Source organism: Scyliorhinus canicula, chromosome 2 (genome assembly GCF_902713615.1).
Source record: "Scyliorhinus canicula chromosome 2, sScyCan1.1, whole genome shotgun sequence".
Lineage (NCBI taxonomy): Eukaryota > Metazoa > Chordata > Chondrichthyes > Carcharhiniformes > Scyliorhinidae > Scyliorhinus > Scyliorhinus canicula.
This window is the reverse complement of record NC_052147.1, coordinates 275658197-275682563: the sequence shown is the minus strand read 5'-3', so window position 1 is coordinate 275682563 and position 24367 is coordinate 275658197. Positions and strand designations below refer to the sequence as shown.

Here is a 24367-nt window from a genome sequence, read left to right as displayed (position 1 = left end):
TGTGCACATGGGTTTGTGGGATGTGGCGGGTGTTATCTCTTTCCCTTTTGTTGTTTGGGTTTTTTTTGCAGTTGCTTTTGTAGTTAGGTGTGTGTTGTTCTTGGGTTTTTACCGCGGTTGTTTTGTTAATATTGTTTTGTTGTTTATATTTTGTGAAAACCTTTACAAAAATTATTTTTTAAAAAAAATACTGTTGCTTACAGCACCAGGATCCGAGGTTCGATTCCCGGCTCGGGTCGCTGTCTGTGTGGAGTCTGCACATTCTCCCCGTGTCTGCGCGCTTTTCCTCCGCGTGCACTGATTTCCTCCCACAAGTCCCGAAAGACGTGCTTGTTAGGTGAATTGGACATTCTGAATTCTCCCTCTGTGTACCCGAACAGGTGCCGGATTGTGGCAACTTGGGGCTTTTTAAAGTAACTTCATTGCAGTGTTAAGGTAAGTCTACTTGTGACAATAAAGATTATTAAAATTAATCTTTCTTGCTACTAGATTTCAAGGATCTTGCAATGGCAGCATCTGTGGTACTTGTCCAGTGCTTTGAAGTGCCCACTGTAGGTTGTCCAAGTCTCTGAAGCATGGTGTCGCAGAGAGATCACTGCTGCCCAGTAAACAATTACCGTAGTCACGGTTTCAATCTACCGGTCCTCAAATATTCTTTTCTTCAGTTGGCCAAAGGCTGAACTGGCACATTGGAGGTGATGAAGAATTTCGTCATCTATCTTAGCAGAACCCAAACTGAGTGTCAGTGAGCAGTTTATTGCTAAACAAGTGCCATGTGATAGCATTTTTAACGACCCCTTCCATCACTTTACTGACGATTGAGTGCAAACGGATAGGGCGATAATTGACCGGGTTGGATTTGACCTGCTTTTTGTGTACAGGACATAACTGGGCAATTTTCCCACATTGCTGGGTAGATGCCAGTGTTGTAGCTGCACTGGAACAGCTTGACTAGGGGTGCAGAAAGCTCTGGAGCACAAGTCTTCAGGACTATTGACAGACTATTGTCAGGGCCTGTAGCCTTTGCAGATTCAGTGCCTTCAGCCATTTCTTGACATTATGTGAAGCAAATAGAATTGTCTGAAGACCGGCATTTGAAATGCTGGGGACCTCCGGAAGAAGCAGAGACGGATCATCCACTCTGCATGAAGATTGTTGTGAATGCTTCAGCCTCGTCTTTTGTGGATGGAAAAAGGTGCAGTGAAATGAAAAAATGAAATGAAAATTGCTTATTGTCACGAGTAGGCTTCAATGAAGTTACTGTGAAAAGCCCCTAGTCGCCACATTCCACCGCCTGTCCGGGGAGGCTGGTACGGGAATCGAACCGTGCTGCTGGCCTGCTTGGTCTGCTTTAAAAGCCAGCGATTTAGCTGAGTGAGCTAAACCAGCCCCTAAACGAGCCCCTAGTGCTCTTTCATCATTGAGGAGAGGAATGTTTGTGGCACTTCCACCAGTGAGGCTCTATCTATTATTTGCTGTTAGGTATGCTAGTAGTCTTGTGTTGTTGCTTCAACGGGTTGACAACTCATATTTAGGTATACCTGCTGCTGCTCCTCGCATGTCCACCTGCACTCTACTTTAAACCAGGGTTGATCCCCTGGCTTGGTGGTAATGGTAGAGTGGGGGATATGCCAGGCCATGAAGTTACAGATTATGGGGAGTACAATTCTGCTGTTGCTGGTGGCCCGCACCGCCTCAATCATGGGTTGCTAGATTGGGGCTGGTTTAGCAAAGTATTTTTAAACAAAGAAACTCATTCTGACTATGTAACTTGTTAAAAAGCTAATTGGTAAAAGTTGGCTAAATATTCCTTTTAAGAAGAGGACCAAAAACAGAAACTGTTAGCAATGATAAGCAGATCATCTGAGACAAGAAAAAGAGTTAACATTTTCAGGTCGATGACATGTCACCAACCTGTTTTTCAGTTTCTATTTCAGATTTCCAGCAAGTAAAGTATTTTGATCTTTCACTATGAAAAAGTTGTAGACCTGAAATGTCACTATGTTTCCCCAGCCAGAGATTTGGCATTGGCTTGCAACATTTTGATTTTATGTCATTGTAACAATTCCTGTTTCTCTGCCAAGTGTTGTTTCCTTTCGAGGGGATGTCCACTCAGACACACAGATAAGCTTGCAGACTGTTGAGATGTCTCTCTGGTTACATTGCCAATCTTCAGGGTAAATCATAGAAAATTGACAATTCTACCACCATTTGTGTGCCAGTCAACAAACTACCCTGGCTAATCCCATTTTCCAGAACTAGATCTTGTAGCCCTACAGCTCCCAGCTTTTTAAGTGGACATCAAAGTACTTTTAAAACATTGAGAGTTTCCACTTCTACCACCCCTTCAGGCCCCCACTATCCCTCCAGCCAAATAAACATTTCTTCATTTCACCTTCTACTAATTACTTCAAAATCTACATTGTTAAACTTTTTTAAAAGTTCAACACATAATTTCCTGAATGCACAGGGGCTATGTATTACAACATATATATATACATATTAATGAAGGGCCTTTTGATTCATTGACTTAAGGCACTTGTACAAACATTTGCTTCAGGAAAACAGATGATGAAATAATCTGGCTTCAGAAAGCCAAGAATTGAACAGCTGGGATTTGTTGCAACAAAATGCAAAAAAAAAGTGCAGAACAAAGTTATTAACTGCACAAAGAATTAATTGAACAAAGTTATTAATTACACGAAAAATTAATTGAAGTTATTCACTGCACAAAAAAACAACAAAACAAAGTTATTAATTGCACAAATATTAACTGAACAAAGCTATTAATTGCACAAAAAATAACTGAACAAAGTTATTAATTGCACAAAAAACTGAACAAAGTTATTGATTGCACAAAGAATTAATTGAAGCTTTCAATGGCAAAGATAAAGTTGCAAGCCCGTGGTTTTGCGGGCAGGAGAGGCGATCTGGCAATATGAGGCAGCTGGCGCGACAGGCGGACACCAGCAGGATCCGGGTGGGAGTACAGAGGGTGATCGGTGTCCACCGCAGGTCACTCGCCGCCTGATTCCCCTCCCAGCTCCGCAATAAATCACTGCAACCACCTCTCCCTAATAACAACTATTAAATGTCGCCCAACTGCTTGCATCCTGAGGAAGAGGGAACGCGGCGGGAGACAACTCACCAGCCATAAGAAACAAACGGTTTGCAAAGTCCCGGCGGCGCCCGGAGCGCCGCTCTGCCTGCGCGGCGCCATCTTGCCACGGTGTCGACTCACACCTGCGCAGTGGCGCGGGGGTGGGGGGGGGGGGGGGGGGGGGGGGGGGGGGCAGGACCTGTTGTGGACGCAATGGATCCTGGGGGCTGTGGTCCCCCGCCCTGCCGCTCGGCCTTCAGATTGGGCGGGCGGGGACTACAGATCCCGTCATGCATTGCGCCGCCATGGCGAGGCGCATGCGTGCTCGCGGCCAGCCAGTCGATCCCAAGGAGCCCGACCAGTTGGCCTCTCTAAACAGGAGCAGGGAGGGGGGAACAATTTAAATGAACAAAGGATTTGAGTAAGAGGCAAGAGTAAGGGTGAAAATTGGTGCCAGGAGGAATCTAATTCTTTCTTACAATCTAACAAGTCTCATATTGCTCGGCAAGAAGTAATAAATATGAATGTGTATATTATGTATATTTTCACAGTGTCACCTCTTTGGGAGATGGGAATTGCAATATCCCTGTGAAATGGTTCAGGCTGCGCTGTTGGTGAGAGAGCCATCGCTTTGCAGATTAGTTCTTGTGGATACTGTAACCACGGCGGGCTGGAGAACCACTTCTTAAATACAATCGGGATTAAAGAGCGGCAGAAGGAGGGAAAACCTTAATTATTTAATTAATCGGACAACCATTCTCATGGTGAGCACAACCTTTGGGAAACCGCGTTTTGCAACTTTTGTGATTTAGAAAAAAAAAGTTTGGAAAGTTTCAGAAACTTTTATTGCAACTTCTAATTGGCGCACATTAAAACTTCAAGGCGAAAATACCACTGATCGAAATTGCTGGCGCTTGCTACTGATATATTACATTCAATCTCAAATAGAAATAGGAGTTCCTTGCTCTTTTAACACAATAGATGCAATGTTTTTTGGCAAAAGAAGGCAGCTGCATGCAGTAGCTTCGATGTGATATTTCAACCTTTGTAGGACTGATTGTTTTTTTTGTTTGATGGATTGTCTGAAGGTTTTGTGTTGGTGTTATTTCACCTCTGTTTGTCTTTTGTTGTTTTTTTAAATGATATTGTTGATTTTTTTTAAAAAAATAAACAAGGAGAAGCTGATTCCTTATTGTGCTGTAGGTTTTCGCAGTGTTGTGAGTTGGTGCAGCAAACGGGCATGGATGGAGTTAGCGTAATCCGAATCCCCTTTTCATGCACGCTCTATTCAAACAAGCCATTGAAAGTTGTACGGTTTGCTGGGTTGGGGAGAGAAGGGGGGAGGATTCTTTTCAGGAGCTCAGTGCAAGATTGCGACCGAAAAATAAAGCCTATTGTATAGGAATAACCCGGATAATCACGCCGGTTAATGAATTGCAGTTTTTTGTTTCAACACCTTTGGATTTCCGTCAGAGCTGCTATTCGAGATGGAAAGACAATCTGCTGGCTGCAGATGTTCTTAGTGAAATGCAAGGAACCTCGGCTTTGATGTGAAGCCCCAAAGCGATTGAAAGTTGCGAGCTGGGAGCCCCCCCTTCCTCTCTCTCTCTGTTGTGTTATGTCGGGGGTGTCTGTGGCCAAATCCTCTCCTTATAATCCGCTGTTTCTGTGTTTGGGTCACGTTTGGCTGGGACTATGTGGGGCCGTTGTGCAAACCGAGGGTTTTTTATTGAACGAGATGTAAAAGCTGTACATAATTTACAGACAAGAATATCATCACTTGCATCAGGAAGTCGAAGGGCAATTAAAACTTTTATCCCACGCACCAACATAGCGACGCTCCAGGTATTTAGACGGAGGCGCAGAGATTCTGGGTTCGAGTCTGATTGTGTGGTTAGAAAGGCAGAGGGAATGTGACCTGCTGGAGGGTCCAGATTGGCATCTTGGCGCTCTGCAGTCTACCTGTGCACCTTGTACCTCCTGCAATAAAGGTGCCAGCGCCTCGGTAATCACAGGTCGTTCTGAGCACGGCGGTGCAGTTTTGAGATACCCTTTTGAGCCGCCTTAAGCAATAATTCCAAGTTTTATGGCATGAATCATAATTGATTAATTGACCCTTTCAATTCCCGAATGAGTCGAAACCTGCCTGCATTATTAGTTCCTCTTAGATGTAAGAAATAATGGTTTATTCTTTGTATTGGACCTGTGTTCGCATCTGTGTGTTTGCATGTGTGTGTGTGATTGCATGTGTGTTTATTTGCGTGTGTGTGATTGCATGTGTTTGTGTGATTGCATGTATGTGCATGTGTTTGTATGTGTGTGTATTTGTATGTGTGTTTGCACATGTGTGTGTGTGTGTGTGGCAGAGGGGGTTACTACCTTGGCGTGACCTGCATACAACACACTGGAGGGGGGTCGGCCTGTCTGGATTTCGCCACTGCATGTCTCCAGTCCACTTCCAAAACACTTCTGTGGGAAGTGGCTGGGGGAGAGAGAGTTCAGCTCCGTTTCTCCTCCTGGAGGATTGAGCAGTTCAATTTGTCCACGATCCCCACTGCAGGAGGAATGGGTGCGAGGCAGCCGTTTATTTTGCGTTTAATGTCGTTCGGCGGGCTAACTTTGAAAGTATGCGCGAACTCCCCACTTTACAGCGCTGGGGGTGGCAGTTTTTCAGAAACTGGTTTGGTGTAAACCTTGGGCCAGTATTTAGAAACCACGTTCAGCTGTAATACATTTACAGACATGTGTCAGGCTTGGTTCCGTTTGTAAGACTCTCTTCCCCTCGGTCAGAAGGTTGTAGATTCCAGGGATTTGAGAATAAGGTCTAAATTGACACCTCAATGCGTTGCTGAGAGAATGTTGCATTACCTTTGTGCCAGAACAGGTGGATGTAGAGAAGACCCCGCTGAACAATTCAGCCCACTCGGGTGAACTGACCAACATGTAACCCTGAACCCAACTCACCGCGGGAGATTGGATCAATAGTCAAAGGGGGGGGGGGGGGGGGGGGAAGGTTCTGCAGCGCTATCGGGGAAGGGCAGAGGCTTAACCAGGACTCAGTTGGTAGCACTTGCTGCGTGTGTGACTTCAAGTATTACTCAGGACGTGAAGCAAAAAATTCAACGCTGACGGGTCAGTGCAGTGCTGAGGGAGTGCAGCACTGTCAGTGGTCCTGTATCTGATGTGAGATATTAAGCCAATGTCCCTATCTGACCTTTCAGATGTGCATTATGCTTGCCCCACTGTCCTGGCCAATATTTATCCCCCAATCAATTTTACAAGAACATGTTTTCCTGGTCATTATCACGTTACTACCCGTGAGAGCTTGCCTTGTGTAACTTGCATTTAGAATGCATTTACCTAATCTGAGGGAGTGTCAATGCAGCAGCTAATTTTCACTCAGCACAAATAATAATGATTTTTAAAGTGGCATTCTCTACATTATATCTGCGGCAAGTGCTCACTTGCTGACTCCCCAAAGCCTGTCCACCACAAGGCACAAGTCAGGAGTGTGATGGAATACTCTCCACTTGCCTGGATGTCTGCAGCTCCAACAACAATCAAGAAACTCAACATCATCGGGGACAAAGCAGCCCCCATTGATTGGCACCCCGTCCACAAACATTCACTCCCTCCACCACCTGCGCACCATCACAGCCGTGTGCACCATCTACAATGCATTGCACCAAAGCTCCGACAGCAGCTTCCGATCCTGCAAATTCTCCCACCTAAAAGGGCAAAGGCAACAAACTCATGGGAACATCATCACCTGCAAGTTCCCCTCCAAATCCCTCGCCATCCCCTCCAAATCCCTCACCATCCCTCCTAATTCCTCGCCATCCCCTCCAAATCCCTCACCATCCCCTTCAAATCCCTCGCCATCCCCTCCAAATCCCTCACCATCCCCTCCAAATCCCTCGCCATCCCCTCCAAATCCCTCGCCATCCCCTCCAAATCCCTCGCCATCCCTCCAAATCCCTCGCCATCCCCTTCAAATCCCTCGCCATCCCCTCCAAATCCGTCACCATCCCCTCCAGTCCCTCGCCATCGCCTCCAAATCCCTCGCTATCCCTCCAAATCCCTCACCATCCCCTTCAAATCCCTCAGCATCCCCTTCAAATCCCTCAGCATCCCCTCCAAATACCTCGCCATCCCCTCCAAATCCCTCGCCATCCCCTCCAATTCCCTAGCCATCCCCTCCAAATCCCTCGCCATCCCCTCCAAATCCCTCGCCATCCCCTCCAAATCCCTCGCCATCCCCTCCAAATCCCTCGCCATCCCCTCCAAATCCCTCGCCATCCCCTCCAAATCCCTCGCCATCCCCTCCAAATCCCTCGCCATCCCCTCCAATCCCTCACCATCCCCTCCAAGTCCCTCGCCATCCCCTCCAAGTCACTCGCCATCACTGTGGGTGTACCTACACTATGTGGACTGCAGGGGATCAAGAAGGCAGCTCACCACCTTCCCGAGGGCAATTGGGGAATGGTCAACAAATGCTGACCTGGCCAGCGATACCCACATCCAGTGAACAATTAAAACAAACTACAGCAGGGACCACGTGTTAAAACTATTTCATTTGCTGTTAAATGTTGTGGGGAAAAAGTGAGTTGGAAGGCGCTTTATAAAAGCAAGCCTTTCTTCTTAACTGTATAGTGGTATAGTCATGATGGGCTCATTGGCCTCCCTCCAAGCTGTAATACTTAATGATACCTTAAATGGTCTAATTGTTAACCCTGATTGGTAGGGGCAGCATGGTGGCGCAGTGTGTAGCACTGCTGCCGCGCGGCACCGAAGTCCCAGGTTCGATCCCAGCCCCGGGTCACTGTCTGGGTGAAGTTTGCACATTCTCCTCGTATCTGCGTGGGTTTAGCCCCCACAATCCAAAGATGTACAGGGTAGGTGCACTAAATTACCCCTAAATTGGAAAAATGAATTGGGTACAATAAATTTATTTTTTTTTAAACTCTGATTGGCTCTTCTGTTTGCCAACAGTGGCTACATTAAGGGGGGGGGGGTAATTTATTAGTTGTGAGGCACTTCGGGGTCCCGTGGGGTTGTGAAAGATACTCTGTAAATACAGTTGTTTTTTTAAACTGCGATAGATTGGATCAGTTTGCAGATTCCAGAGGATTCAGTTGAGCTAGGGTGTTAAACCTTGTCCTGACTTTCACATTTTGACTTTTGCCTGGCTGTGTTGAGACACATTTCAAAGGGCAGGGGGGGAAATTACTGGTATTCTGCTTCCACAGAGATATCCCACCTGGTCGTAACCTCATTATGGGTTAAAAAGAATTTCAAAGTCTCAGACACATTTTGTGCTATATCTTTAAATCCACATTTATTATAGATTTGCAGCTGAATTACTTCAAAGCATCAAACGTCGACAACAGTAAATAATACCAAGCTATCACACATCAAGGTAAAAAATCCCACTTTCTCCTTTGGTGCAGACCTGGACTGTGAAGTCAAAGATTCACATCAGTTTGGTATCACTTCTCTCTCTCTCTTGTGCCTGCTCACTGGGTAACTCTCTCATTGCTGACCCAGATTGTGAGCTTAAATCCCCACGCTAGAGGTATGAGCACAAAAGCTCTCGGCTCACACTGCCAGTGTAGTACTGAGGGAGTGCTGCACTGCCGGAGATACCATCTTTCCGATTAAGATGCTAAACCCAGGCTCCCTCTATCCTTTTGAGTGGACACAGTTCTGCACGCATGAGTGCGGCCTCAACCGGGACCTGGGATTCATGTCACATTACATTCATCCCCCACCATCTGGCCTGGGCTTGCAAAATCCTACCAACTGTCCTGGCTTGAGACAATTCACACCTCTTTAACCTGGGGTTACACCTCTCTCTGGATCTGTAAAGATTTAATTACCTACAAATGCTCGCATTCTAAGCATCTTTGAATTTGTCTATGTATGTGTTTCTGGAACATACCTCTTCATTCACATGAGGAAGGAGCAGTGCTCCGAAAGCTCGTGTTTGAAACAAACCTGTTGGACTTTAACCTGGTGTTGTAAGACTTCTTACTGTGCTCACCCCAGTCCAACGCGGCATCTCCACATCACGGCTTTTGAGTGGATGTAGACAATCAAAATGCATTATTTCAAAGAAGATCCTGGAAATTCTCCAAAATGCCCTCCGTCAACATCTCTTTTATTAGTAAGCTTACTGCAGTGAGTTTACACTGAAAATCCCCTAGTCACCACACTCCAGCGCCTGGTCGGGTAAACTGAGGGAGAATTCAGAATTCCCCGTGTGCAGACTCTGCACAGACAGTGACCCAAACTGGAATCGAACCTGGAACGCTGGCGCAGTGAATTAACAGTGCTAACCACTGTGCTACCGTGCCGCCCACGATTTTTATGGTCATTATAACATTATCATTTGTCAGACCTTGGTGTCGCAAGTTGTCTGCAGTATTGGGGCTCCCTGACATCATGGAAGGTGCTATATAAATACAGATCATTATTTTGTTCCCCCTTTGGCCTGAATGGTTTTGTTGAATTACATAGAACAGTATTGAACAAAGTTGCACCTTTATTGGATCAAGTCTGAGAAATGCAAAGCTTTTGGCATTGTTTTGCAAATTGGTTGAGTTAGCAGTTCTGTGAGGGATATAAACAGCAGCAGTGGGTGTCGTTAGTGAGTTGATTTTACTTGTGCACTTAATAAACTTCTCTATTTATCATGTACTGTTGGAAGTTTCCACTAAATCATAAGCAGTGCGTTTATATGGGTGAAAGTGCTGGAACACAGATAATTAGCATTTTATAGCTGAACATTTATCTCACTTTAGATGTTGATTTTCAGTATTGTACAGTGTTTCATATGACCCTGTTGTTGTTTTGCTGGTGCAGGTAGAGGACACAATGAGATCAGTGGAATGATTGTACATATTAGTATCTTTTTAAATGCAGCCTTTGGGGTACAGCTTACACATCCCACTTTGTACGAGACCCAGGCTTTTTTACAATTGAATTTTTAAAAAGAAACATGCTTTAAAGAAGAAAATCAGTTGCTCCCTGGTCTTTTTAGTCTAACCTTGAGAAAAACCTGGCATCTTCCCAAGGAGCTGCCAGGACGCGCGCACACACAGACATTTCCAACAGCAACAATAATTAGTAACTTATTGGTCTCTTTACGTGCTGTTCGATTGCTGTGAGCATCAGCCAGATTGAAGGAACAGACCAGGTGGGCAGCTGAACATCACGCCATGCTCTTGGACTGCCCTCAATGAGCAATTCCAATGGGAGATAAGCTATCATCATCACCCTGCTTAAAAACCCATATCTGTAATGTAGTTTTGCCAAAGCAGACCACCAATGAGATTTAAAAGGCACAGATCTGCATTGCAGGAGTTTACGCAGAGTCAACTGTCACATGCACTGCAGCTTGAACTAATTCTAGGCATCCCTCATTTTAATCCATTGGTAGCTGTGCCATCAACTGCCTGCGACCAATGTTCTGGAATACCCTTCCCTAAATCTTTCTGCCTCTCCAGCTCACTTTCTCCCACTAAGATGCTCCTCACAAATAGAGTTTCAAAAGACATTCTAAGTGGTGATTGACTGGATCTTGCCGCGCCGGGGTAATCTGCTTCAAACCTTTAGTATCTTGCCACAGGTTTTAGGTCATCTTGAATATTTCACAAATAGGTCAAATTCATTTCGTTCGTGACCTTTTCAAAACAGTCTTTTGTTTGGGGGAGTATGTTGTTGCACTGTGTTTGATGGCATCATGGTTTTCACTCCCTATCGCAATCCACCCCCTTCCTCCCTCCTCATAATCCATAAGCCCCTAACATGAATTCATCTCTGGAATTCACGACAGATGTGCTTTCCTGGAAACCACAGCTGCCCGCATCCTAACTCACCCATCACCTCAGTACTCGCTGACCTACATTAGCCGAAGCTGAGGCTTCATGTACAAGGCGTGTCCTTGTTTTCCAATCCCTCCGTGGCCTCACCTCTTCCCTACCTCTATAACCTCCTCCAGCCCTGCAACCTCCCAAGATCTCACGACCCATCAATTGTGGCCTGTTGTGCGCCCACAATTTCTTTTGTCGCGCTGTTGTACCTTCAGCTGACTAGGCCCCAAGGTATGGAATTCTCTTTGCTAAACCTGTCCCGACTCTTCTACCTCGCTCTCCCTTTAAGGTGCTCCCTTAAGATCTACTTCTTTGACCAAGCTTTTTGTTTTAATATCCACTTGCCTGGCTCAGTGTGAAATTTTGTGTGATTACGCTCCTGTGGAGTGACTTGAAATATTATGCTGCATTCAAAGCTTTATGTATATCCAAGCACTTGTTGCTTTTGCACTGATTTTAAAGTGATTTTGCCATTACTGGAAACAATTGCCTTGAAATGATGTGTGGCATTGAGTGAAGAATCCTGGATGGACAAACGAGAACATACAAATATGGGGATAAAGTACTTGCCACCACAGTGCCTCTGTCCATCAGATGGCTGGGACATTCAGAATAAAAGTGCTTCTCCATGACTGTAGCTAACTCTAAATGCCCCCAGCCAACATGCCCATCTTCCAGCCGAAGTTGTCCCATGATTGATGGAGCAAGAGTCGGCCCATCGAGCCTTCCACCACCGGTTAGATCATGGTCGATCTGTATTGACACTGAGTTCCACTCTTGGTCCTGTAATCCGAAATGCCCCTCGCCGAATAAAAATCTATCAATATCAGCTTTGACGTTTACAATTCCAGGCCCTTGTCTGTGTGTCAAAGGGTCATGTTCAAATCTCTCTGTGGGACACGAGTACAAACCTTGAGTCCGCCTTTCCTGTGCAGTACTGAAGGAGTGCCGCACTGTCAGAGGGTCAGTACTGAGGGAGTGCCGCACTGTCAGAGGGTCAGTACTGAGGGAGCGCTGCACTGTCAGAGGGTCAGTACTGAGGGAGTGCTGCACTGTCAGAGGGTCAGTACTGAGGGAGTGCTGCACTGTCAGAGGGTCAGCACTGAGTGAGTGCCGCACTGTCAGAGGGTCAGTACTGAGGGAGTGCTGCACTGTCAGAGGGTCAGTACTGAGGGAGTGCTGCACTGTCAGAGGGTCAGTACTGAGGGAGTGCTGCAATGTCGGTGGCTCTGACTCTCTGTTTCAAATTAAATTTAGAATACCCAACTATTTTTTTTCCAATGAAGGGGCAATTAAGTGTGGCCAATGCACCGTGGCTCCGATTCCCGAGACATTAAAGCAAGACCCCATATGCCCTCTCAGATTTAAAAAAAAAATCATTCTTGGGATGTGAGCATCACTAGCTGGGCCAGCATTTGTTGCCCATCCCTAATTGCCCTTGAACGGAGTGGTTTGCTGAACCAATTCAGTAGGGGGGCAGTTAAGAGTCAACCACATTGCTGATGCAGAGGATCACATGAGACTTTTTGAAAAGAGCAGGGGAGTTATCCCTGGAGTTCTCACCAATTATTACCCTTCAGTCAACACCAATTAAACATAAACAGACTATCTGGTTCTCAGATTATTGATTGTGGGAGCTTGCTGTGCACAGATTAGCTGCTGCGTTGCCTATATGGGTGGCATGGTAGCACAGTGGTTAGCACTGTTACTTCACAGCTCCAGGGTCCCAGATTCGAATCCCGCTTGGGTCACTGTCTGTGTGGAGTCTGCACATTCTCCCCGTGTCTGCGTGGCTTTCCTCCGGGTGCTCCGGTTTTCTCCCACAAGTCCTGAAAGGTGTGCTTGTTAGGTGAATCGGACAGCCTGAATTCAGTCTCCGTGTACCCGAACAGGTGCCAGAATGTGGCGACTGGGGGATTTTCACAGTAACTTCACTGCGGTGTTAATGTAAGCCTACTTCTGATAATAATAAAGATTATTATTGCACTGACATTGACTTCATTTGTAAAAAAGTACTGAATTTGCATTTGGTATGTCGTGCAAGGGACATTATAAATGCTTTTTATTGACACTATCAAATCCTTGAAAGCCACAATTAGATCCCCTCTTTGATCTTCTTACCCTCAAAAGAAATACAAGCCACATCTGTGCAAAGCAATTCTCCTAACGTAGCCCTGGAATCTGGAGAAGCCCTGAGATTCCTGCTTCCGCCACCCCCGCACCCTCTCCCTGCCTACCCCAGGGGACGGTGAAGCGAATTGCTACACTCCCGATTGCTGCCTCAGCCAAGGCAGTTCAAGTTGTCAGAGCCTGCCTGAACTCCGGAATCTGATGATGAATTTAGCACCTGGTTTGTGTGTCTGGGCACGCAACAAGCTGCAAGTGTGGGCAAACTGAATAGTCTCGGTGGAAGAGTGATGTTTGTGTGTGGTTCTCTTTTCTCAAACATACCAACACTTTGTTGATGAGGGGCAGCATTAAGCTTTGCTAATACCAACGAGACTTGTTCATTTGAATGGGAGATTTCATGCTGCTGTTTGCTAATAAGGACGAGATTTTTTTAAAGGTTTTTTATGAGGCCTGTATGGGCTGAACCCAGCACTGCAAATGCTTTGTAGGGCAGCACGGTAGCACAAGTGGCTCGCACTGTGGCTTCACAGCGCCCGGGTCCCAGGTTTGATTCCCCGCTGGGTCACTGTCTGCGCGGAGTCTCCACGTTCTCCCCGTGTCTGCGTGGGTTTCCTCCGGGTGCTCCGGTTTCCTCCTACAGTCCAAAGACATGCAGGTTAGGTGAATTGGCCATGCTAAATTGCCCTTAGTCACCAAAAAGTTTAGGAGGGGTTATTGGGTTACGGGGGTAGAGTGGAAGTGAGGGCTTAAGTGGGTCGGTGCAAACTTGATGGGCCGAATGGCCTCCTTCTGCACTGTATGTCCTATGAGTGATTAATGGTGGGGAGAGGGTCCAAGTTTCTACCAGCTTTTCACAAATCTATTTCCGCCCTCTCTCAGTTGTCTTCATTTTTTAGAAAAATCTCCTCCGATTCTCTCTTTTTATTTCTGTTGGCAGCTGAACACACACACGGATATGATAACAAACAAGTTCAATCAGCAGCGAAACGGGAAGCGTAATTAGCTGTCCTGAACTTGATTAAAATTCAGCCCATGGATTGGGAGGGAGGGAGGGAAAGAGGTAGAAATCCTTGATTGTTTATTTTTGGGGGGGGGGGGGGGACGAATTTCTTGAGTTTTGTTGACATGTACATCTTTTTAAAAAGCGTATCTAAAGATTTCCTCGCCATTGCAGCCTTTTTGCAGGCTGTCAAATGGTAGAGGTAAGTTGATTCCCCCCCCCCCCCCGCCTTCCATCTTCCCATTGCGTTGTTGAGACTCCTGTAGTGATTAACCGCCTTTGTGTCATCACAGAGCTGTCATCTCTTTGAGTGACAGGCTTGGCAGTGTGCAGCCAGAGAGCAATAATGTATTCTATTATCTACATCAAAGGAGTTGTGTGTGTGTGGGGGGGGGGGGGCAGGAATGTTAAAATAGCATAAATTAGGGGTTGGGATAACTGGGAGAACGATCAGGTTGATGCTCAGTGCAGTGAACTCAAGTGACTTCTAACACGGTGGCATTGTCACCATAGCAGAACGCTGCATTTTAATATTCCAAAGAGGCTATTTATGTATGTGTTGCACCAAGGAAGCATAATATCTCCCATATCTGTGTTTAAAAAAAGCACTTTCTTTACATAGCATTCCCAAGGTCCATTTGCATGTTATCCCACAGTCAGCTCTGACATGCACAGGCTGTGACAATATTGCTCCGAGCTAATTTATAAATGTGCTTTTCTTGTGATTTCTGTATTCTGAACTATTCCAATTGAGTTTTTTTTTCTCTTTAAATAAATGTACGTGGTTCTTTTTTTTTTCCCCCTCAGTTCTGAATCCGCCACGGTTTAATGGGGTTGAAGGAAGGTTAGTGCTGGCGTTCGTGTGTGAAATACGAACGACATTCTTCTCGGAGTTTCTGAGAGGTAGTTATCCACCATCCAGGCAGGGACCAGTGCGGTATTCCCGAATAAAAATTCCGCTTCATTCCCTGCCCGTGAATCAAGTTGAGTGCGTTGTGTTTTGTGAACTAACGTTTACTTTTCGAAGTGGAAAGCTCTCTCCAAAGTTGGGTTATTTGACAATGCACTGCTGGATTGAGAATTCAATCCTCATAATTTTTTGTTAACCCTCTTGCCTCCACTCCCATCCTGGCAGCAGTGAGCTCCTGTCATTTATAAGCATCGCCAATCCTGCAGCAATCTGTTTGTAACTGCGAGCATTAATGGGTTATTCCATTGTAGAATGCACTGGAAGGGTGCAACACAGTCAATCTGCACCCAGTTTACATGTCTGTCAGGGGTGGCTTGATTTGCATAGGAGAGCCCTGGATAATTTCCATTTGCTTCCTTTTTCTCTGAAATGAAGAGACACTGAGGATAATCGTTCCTCCTCCACTACGGAGTTGGCTGAGAGTATCATCCACCATCAACCTGTCACAGAATGTATTTCTAACTGATAAGACATTAGGGAATCATAAAATGCCATATTTCTGTCAAACAAGTTTAAACAATAGAATCAAATAGCACGGAAGGAGGCCATTTGGCAGTGGTTAGCACTGTTGCTTCACAGCGCCAGGGTCCCAGGTTCGATTCCCGGCTTGGATCACTGTCTGTGCGGAGTCTGCACGTTCTCCCCCGGTCTGCGTGGGTTTCCTCCGGGTGCTCCGGATTCCTCCCACAAGTCCCGAAAGCCATGCTTGTTCTGTGAATTGGACATTCTGAATTCTCCCTCTGTGTACCCAAACAGGCGCCGGAATATGGCGATTAGGGAATTTTCACAGTAACTTCATTGAGGTGTTAATGTAAGCCGACTTGTGACAATAATAAAGATTATTCTTGTGTGGCTGTTCTAGAGAACTATCCAGTTAAACCTACTTTCTTAGCTGCTCATTTCCTTAGCCGTGTACATTATTACTGTACACTAAATGTTTAGGGATTTAAGTTGAGATCACGTGGGACTCTGACCAGTTGCATTATAGCTTCTGCTTGTGTAGTTTATATTTGGGCATAAAATATAATGGAGACATGGTTTCATCAGAGAATCCACCTCGCGCACATTTGATGTTGCTCATCAGTTAAAATTAATTTATTTTGTTGAACTAAGGCAATGTCTGCTTGTTAAGGTGAACATTGGGAAAGTAGTTCACCTCCTCTCCTGTGTAAGTGACCAGCACTGCTACAAAAGAAGAGATAACTGGTTAAATGCACCTATCGCAATTTGGAAGACCACTGTTCTGTACAAAATGGCTGCAATGTTTTCTTGTAGAGGTAGCTGCACTTCATGTCTTGGATGCTTTGAGACACCCAGTAAGGCATCTTATCAAGCAATGTTTTTATTTTGTCCTCGCCTTTTTAGAATTAATTTTACAAAGCTTAATTTATCACTAGTTTTACTAGTTTCAATTCCTTGATGTTTTAAGGCCCATGCATTCCCTGGTCAGAGGGTTAATCTGGTAACCTTGTATTTTTACGTGAAGCCACTGAGAGATGTGCAAGAGTCTCCTTCTCTGTTACAAGGTTTCCTGCATCCATTGCAAGAAGGCTCATTTACACCTTCAGATGAATCCCTCAACAGTCTGGATGAACTCTGGAACTCTTCTCCTGGGGAACTATGTGAATCGGAAGTCCTTGAGAAGGAATTCCAAAGGCTCTGGGCCTTGGCAGCGGAAAGTACGACCAACAACGGCAGGGGATTAAAATAAGAGATGCGCGAGGCAACAGCACATTGGTGGAGAGCAAAGATCTTGGTGGATTATAGGGCGGGATGGAGGAGGTTTCAGAGAGAGGTTTGTAAAGGTCTAAATTAAAATTACAGTGTTGCTTGACTGGAGCCAATGGAGGTCAGCAAGCACGGGGGGGGGGGGGGGGGGGGGGGGGGAGGCAAACATGACCTGGTATGAGTTAGGATGTAAGTAACAGAGAGGGTGTAAGATGGGAAAGAGGCCAGGAGTGTATTGGAATGGGCAACCCTAGAGGTAAAGAAGGCATGACAGAGGGTTTTGGGATAAGGTGAATTGAGACAGGGGTCCCAGGTTCGATTCCGGCTTGGGTCACTGACTGTGCGGAGTCTGCATGTTCTCCCCGTGTGTGCGTGGGTTTCCTCCGGGTGCTCTTGTTTCCTCCCACAGTCCAAAGATGTGCAGGTTAGGTGGATTGGCCATGATAAATTGCCCTTAGTGCCCAAAATTGCCCTTAGTGTTGGGTGGGGTTACTGGGTTATGGGGATAGGGTGGACGTGTTGACCTTGGGTAGGGTGCTCTTTCCAAGAGCTGGTGCAGACTCGAAGGGCCTCCTTCTGCTCTGTAAATTCTATGATAAGAGTGGGCAATGATATGGTCTTGGAAATAGATGCTCTTGGTGATGGTGCAGGTATGTGGTCAGGAACTCACCTCGAGGTCAAGTCCAACACCAAAGTTGCAAACAGTCCAGCTCAGCCTCAGAGAGAGTTGCTTGGAAGAAGGATGGAGTCAGTGGCTTGGGTCAGTGTTTGTGGTGGGGACATCATTGGTGACCATCGACTGACCAGGCTCCCAGCTCTGGAATTTGCTCCCTAAACTTTTCTATTGCTCTAACACTTTCTCCTCCTCTAAGACACTTCTCAAAAACCTATCTGTTTGACCAAGTATTTAGCCATCTGTCCTAATGTCACTTTACTCAGGGTCAAATGTTGCCTGACAATGTGCACTTACAGTATTTTACTGCATTAAAGGTGCTATATAAATGCAATCATCTACAGAAAACTGCTAAAATTAAACAGAAAAACTAAGGACTATTCAGCCCCTCGGGGCCTACTCTGCCATTCAGTTAGGTGTTGGCTGGCCTGTATCTTAATTCCACCTAATCCTCTTTGCTCCACATCCATAAGACCATAAGACATAGGAGCAGAATTAGGCCGCTCAGTCCATCGAGTCTGCTCTGCCATCAATCATGGCTGATATTTATGTCATCCCCATTTTCCTGCCTTCTCCCCATAACCCCTGATCCCCTTATCAATCAAGAACATACCTTTCTCTGTCTTGAAGACACTCAGTGATTTGGCCTCCACAGCCTTCTGCGGCAAAGAATTCCACAGATTCACTACCCTCTGGCTGAAGAAATTCCTCCTCATCTCAGTTTTAAAGGATCGCCCCTTTGTCTAACTTCCTCGTTACTTCCTCAAAGAACTCTAACAGATTTGTCAGACATGACCTCTCCTTGACGAAGCTGTGCTGACTCACTCCCATTTTATCATGCACTTCCAATTACTCCGCGATCTCACCTTGAATAATGGACTCTAAAATCTTACCAATGACCGAAGTCAGGCCAACCAGCCTATAATTTCCCATCTTCTGCCTCCCTCCCTTCTTAAGCAGTGGTGTTACATTAGCCACTTTCCAGTCCTCTGGGACCCTTGCTGCCTCCAGTGATTCCTGAAAGATCATCACCAATGCATCCACAATCTCTTCAGCTATCTCTTTTAGAACCCTGGGGTGTAGTCCATCCGGTCCAGGTGATTTATCCACCTTCTGACCTTTCAGTTTCCCCAGAACCTTCTCCTTAGTAATGGTCACTGCACTCACCTCTGCCCCCTGGTTCTCCTGGAGCTCTGGCATCCCACTGGTCAGCATATCCCTTGTGCACCAACCAACAACATCTCAACCTGTGTCTTGAAAGCTCCAGTTGACCCCCAGCATCGACGACCTTCTGAACGTGAAAATTTCACATTGTGCTGCCCGTATTGTGGAAAGAATGCTTCTTGATTTTGCACCTAAATAGCCGAACTCTTAATTTTCAAGATCATGTCCCCCTGTAGTTAGATTCCCTGTCAGAGGAAATAGCTTCTCAACAGTGCTGCAAAATCAATTTAATTAGTGTCTCTACAGAACAACCCAGTGGATGTGAGAAATGTTCCGAAATGTAGGTCAGGGTCGAGGTTGAGTAGAGAACATTATTACCAATGATTGAATTGGAGTTGGAGAGAAGACGAGTAAATTGAAGAGTACCTTCTTGGCGATGCTTCACTTAGATTTAAAAGCCTGCAGATTCGAGGAGGGAAGGAAGATGGAGGCATAAGATTTTTCTGTGTTATAGGGTTTGACTTTCTTTTTTTTTGTTACTCCCATTAAGCTGTTGGACTTGGAAAATCAGGCAAAGGTGACACATTAACCATAAACACAAAAAGCAGTAGAAAAGTACCATGCAGGTCATGAAACAATGCACAGTCCGGGGAGCCAAGTAATCAACTTGTAACATAATCCTGACTGCAGTGTAAGCAATGGTCCAAAGGAGCCAACATAAAGAGCCAAGTACCCAGAGAAAACCCTTGCATAAAATGTGTAAATGTTTGGCTATGTATGCGGGCTGAAACAGTCATGAACATTGATGTCAGGAAAGTTAGGGAGCGTCTATAAATGCTTGTATCGACCGACACACAGTGTACAAATAAAAAGGGGCTCTTTAAAAATGATGCAGGGATTCAACAGATGACACCAATATGTGATAATGACGATCATGTTGCATTGACATAAGACACTAGTTCGGCCTTGTTTGGAGTAAATGGGTGCCACACTTGAGGAAGGATGTGACGACATTGGAGAGAGGACAGAGGAGATTGACAAAAGCGATTCCAGGAATAACCGACTGGAGCTATGAGGATAGATAAGGGAGGTTGGGTCTGTTTTCCTTGGAGAAAAGAAGGCTGAGAGGAGACTTTATGGAGGTGTTCAAGATCCTGAGGGGTATGATGGACAGGGTATGCAATGGGAAAGTGTTCCCTCTCAAAAGTACATAAAGAACGAGGGCACAGATTGAAAATAATGGGCAAAAAGAGTTGAAGTGATGCGAGGCTGGTTGGAGTCTGGAACAAACCTCCTGAAAGAGTGATGAAGGCAGGTTCGATCGAGGTATTCAAAAGGCAATTGAATTTCTATCTGAGAAGAAAGACTGTGAAAGGTTACGGGTATAAGGCAAGGGATTGAGCCTGGGTCCAATGCCCTTTTGGTGAGCCAGTGCAGACTGGATGGGCTAAATGGCCTCCTTCAGCACTGTAGGGATTCTGTGACAAATAAATCCCACAAGGAATGTAACAGAAAACTTCTTCATAAGGCAATAGAAAGGCTTGCATTTATATAACCATTTCTCTGACCACAGGATATCTTAAGGCACTTTATAGCTCATGAAATACTTTTTGAAGAGTTGACATTTGTAGTGAGGTAAATGTGAGAGACAATTTGCACACAGAGAGCTCCCACAAACAGCCATGTCATAATAAGCAGATAACCTATTCTTCTTTGTGACATTATTTGAGGAATACATGTTGGCCAGGAGACTGATAACTCCCCTGCACTAGTGCCTTGGGATCTTTTACATTCAATCGAGCAGGCAGATGGGGCCTCGGTTTAAGAACACGTCCGACGGACGGCACCTCTGACAGCGCTGCACTCCATCAGTCCTGCACTGGAGAGAGTGGTGAGAATTTGGAACCTTCCAAAGTTGAAGTGAATAGCATTTTAAAAAATTCATCTTGGGGTGTGGGCGTCGATGACTGAGCCAGCATTTATTACTCATCGCTAAATTGCCCTTGAGAAGGTGGTGGGGAGTTGCAGTCTCGAACCATTGCAGTTCCTGGGGTGTAGGTACACCCACACTGCTGTTAGGAATGGTTTTCCAGGATTTCGACCCAGCGACAGTGAAGGAACAGCCGATATATTTCCAAGTCAGGGTGGTGAGTGGCTTAGAGGGGAATCTCCAGGTGGTGGGGTTCCATGTATCTGCTGTACTTGTCCTGGCAGAAGGTAGCATCGATGCATTTAAGGGAACGTTAGCATCGCATATGAGAGACAGGAGGTTATATTGATCGGGTTCCAAGGGCGGAATTCTCCGCAACGGCCGACGCCGTCGTGAAACCAGGAGTGTTTCACGACGGTTTCGGGGGCCGCTCCTCGCCCCCTATTTCCCCCCCCCCCCCCCCCCCCCGCGGGGGGGGCTAGGAGCTTGGGCGCCGGGCCTTGACGCTGACGTCAAGGCAGCGCGCCGAGAATGACGTGGCGGCGGCGCCTAAGTGACGTCAGCCGCGCATGCGCAGGTTGGCCGGCTCCAACCCGTGCATGCGCGGTTGCCGTCTTCCCCTCCGCTGCCCCGCAAGATGTGGCGGCTTGATCTTGCGGGGCGGTGGAGGGGAAAGAGTGCGTCTCTTGGAGACGCCGGCCCGACGATCGGTGGGCACAGATCGCGGGCCAGTCCCCTCCCGAGCACGGCCGTGGTGCTCAATCCTCTCTCCGCCCCCCCACAGGCCCCAAACTCATCTTTCGCGCGATGTTCATGATGGCAGCGACCAGGTGTGGTTGCCGTTGGCGTGAACCCGTCGGGGTCGTCAGGCCGCTCGGCCCATCCGGGTCGGAGAATCGCTGGTCGCCGGGAAAAGTGGCGATTCTCCGAGCGGGGGTGGGAGAATCGCGGGGGGTGCCAGAGCGGCCCTCCCGCGATTCTCCCACCCGGCGTGGGGAGCATTCGGGCGGGAGAAGGCTCATTGGCGGGTTTCTGTGCAGTTACCCGATGTGAATACGAAGATGCACGATCTGAATAGAGTGGGATTTCCCATTTTCAACCTTGCCAGGATGAGAAAATGTGCACTTCAGTGAAAAAGAGTTCAAGTAAACCTGTGGGTTAGTCACCTTGCGCTCTTGGTGCTAACCTCCAAATGACCAGTCTAAGAGCGCTACCAGTGATTGCAATCAGTATATTTCCATGCAGTTCTGTTGAGTAGAGAAAGAGCACAATCTTCCAGAAAAGAACAGGAAAATAACAAGTGAGAGAAACAAAAAAAAATGTCAAATGTAAATAATTATCACATCTCCAACCTACACAAGTGCAGGAACTGAATAATGTCAGAATGCTAGGCTGGTGCATTCTGTCGTCAAAATGTCTCCTTCAATGTTGGGAAGTTTTCCAAAAAAATGAATATATTATACGTACCGAGTGGTTTTCAGTAAATGGGGGTTAAGAGGACGACATGGTAAGTATTCTGATGTGCTTCAATCCAACGCATATCTGTGTAGTTTTGAGTATATTGCCTGCGCATTCCTGTCACACTGACAGTGTTCCCAGGAGTCCAACAACCCACAGGATTGATGTACACGACCTACTCCACTGGGTCCAGACCGGCAAAGCAAATGCAAATTCTAACATGTGAATGCTACTGATGTTCTTAAAGGAGGATAAAAACATTACATTTATACGGTGTCTATCACAATCCTGGGACATCTAAAGAGCCAATAAGGTTCTTTAGAAGTATAGCCTCTGTATTGCAGGAAAGACTGCAGCCAATTTATGCACAGGAAGCTCTCACAAACAGCATCACCATGAAATGAAAATCGCTTATTGTCACAAGTAGGTTTCAAATGAAGTTACTGTGAAAAGCCCCTAGTCGCCACATTCTGGCGCGTGTTCGGGGAGGCTGGTCCGGGAATTGAACCGTGTTGCTGGCCTGCCTTGGTCTGCTTTCAAAGCCAGCGATTTTAGTCCTGTGCTAAAACAGCTATATAATCTTATAATCTGTTGTCGTGGAGTTGACCCCCTATTGCTCTTCAAGGTAGTGGCATGGGACCTTTCTTTTAGGTGCACCTCAGAGGGCGCACAGCAGTGTCGGGCAACCTAAGCCAGTGAGTGGGCCGCATGAGTGGCCCTCTTTCATCTCAGTGGGCTGCAAGATTGAAATTTAGCGACATAGCAGCACAGTAGCTGGCACCATTGCTTCACAATGCCAGGGTCCCAGGTTCGATTCCCGGCTTGGATCACTGTCTGTGCGGAGTCTGCACATTCTTCCCGTGTCTGACGTGGGTTTCCTCCGGGTGCTCCGGTTTCCTCCGACAAGTCCCGAAAGACGTGAATTGGACATTCTGAATTTTCCCTCCGTGTACCCAAACAGGCGCCAGAGTGTGGTGACTGGGGGCTTTTCACAGTAACGTCATTGCGGTGTTCATGTATGCTTACTTGTGACAATAATAAAGATTATTATTATTATTAATAAAATCGGGCATGTTCACCAACCGTGACCCATGAATAAGATTAAATACATTTAATACATGCTGAATATTTCGTAACGAGTTGTAGAAGAAGCTTAATCATTTATATATTAGAACTATCAGCTTCAAATGGAGATAACAAAATAAGTATTTGTACATTGGATACAGAGGGAGGGCCCGGCTCTCACAGTCGATGTTGTGAGCAACCAGCACACACCTCACTTCACTCGCCCTCGCTCTACGTGAGAGTCACTTCAGTCAAACCGGTAGGAAAAAACAAACCAAATGGAAATCAGCGGAATTTGGCAACTCTGCGTGTGAGCAACGGTCAACAAAGTGTCTCGTGAGCCGCACTCTGAAGCCAGATGGGCCGCATGTGGCCCCCAGGCCGCATGTTGCCCACCATGACGTAAAGTGTCTCAGGTTGACATGTTATTCAGAAGACGGTGCCTTCAACAGTGCAGAACTCTCTCAGTATTACGTTTGCTGCGTCAGCCTCGATGATCTCCTCCAATTCCTGGATTGGAGTTTAAAGCCATGACCTCTGAACTAAGAGGTGTGACCAATGTGTGACACATTGAGCCAAGCATATGGAGGATGAGGCTGTAATTCAGCCAATGGCGTGTTTAGTGATACAACTATCCAAGTGTCGCAGATCAGATACAACAGCAGTGTTAGACAACATGTACGTGTATATGGTTGGGGAGAGACAGGGGTAGAGTAGGTCTGGTTAACTCAACTCATACCAATACCTCTGTAAATATTTCTGGAAAAAGATTGCCACTTCAGGTCCAGCAGTGGAAGAAACAGGAATTAAAACGAGAAAGTGCTGGGAAACCTCAGCACTTCTCTGTTCCGAACATTAGTCATACCAGGCTCACAGCATTAGCTCTGTCGTCTCGACACAGATACTGCGAGAACCTGATGAGTTTTTCCTGTACTTTCTCCCTTTGTTTCAGATCTCTTGCAGTATTTTGCTTTGACCAGAAACAGAGAGTTTGGTTCACGGCCAGAGGTCGGGTCGAAATGACTGGGCTCCCTGTCATGATAATCTGCCTGCCATTCACAGTGGAGTTTTGGCACGGATAGTAAATGGACCAGGGCGCACCTTGTCTGGTGGTGGTAGTGATGGGAGGTTTTGGGGGGGGGGGGGGGGGATTTTGGCTGATATCTCAGTTCACGTTATGAGTTGGCTTAAGATTATGCAGCAGATTTGTGAAATGTGTGTGCGGTGGGAGTGAATTCTGATGCCGAGCCAGACTTTGTGGAGGAGTCCTGTACC

At 46.3% G+C, this 24367-nt stretch overlaps 2 protein-coding genes across 4 annotated transcripts in view; one reads left to right on the top strand and one right to left on the bottom strand.

The window, feature by feature from the left end:
- Positions 1 to 3245, bottom strand: part of pdia5 (protein disulfide isomerase family A, member 5) — a 161436-nt gene extending 158191 nt beyond the window's left edge. For both annotated transcript variants that reach the window (XR_005459822.1, XM_038790082.1), the window contains exon 1: positions 3149 to 3245. Coding sequence is in view for 1 of the 2 variants with exons in the window: in XM_038790082.1 (XP_038646010.1) it covers positions 3149 to 3220 (72 nt within the window). In the remaining variant the exon portion in view is untranslated. The remainder of the gene's footprint in view (positions 1 to 3148) is intronic.
- Positions 3246 to 3743: 498 nt separating this feature from the next.
- sema5ba (sema domain, seven thrombospondin repeats (type 1 and type 1-like), transmembrane domain (TM) and short cytoplasmic domain, (semaphorin) 5Ba) overlaps positions 3744 to 24367 on the top strand; it is a 396442-nt gene continuing 375818 nt past the window's right edge. For both annotated transcript variants that reach the window (XM_038790081.1, XM_038790080.1), the window contains exon 1: positions 3744 to 3864. The gene's annotated coding sequence lies outside the window, so the exon portion shown is untranslated. The remainder of the gene's footprint in view (positions 3865 to 24367) is intronic.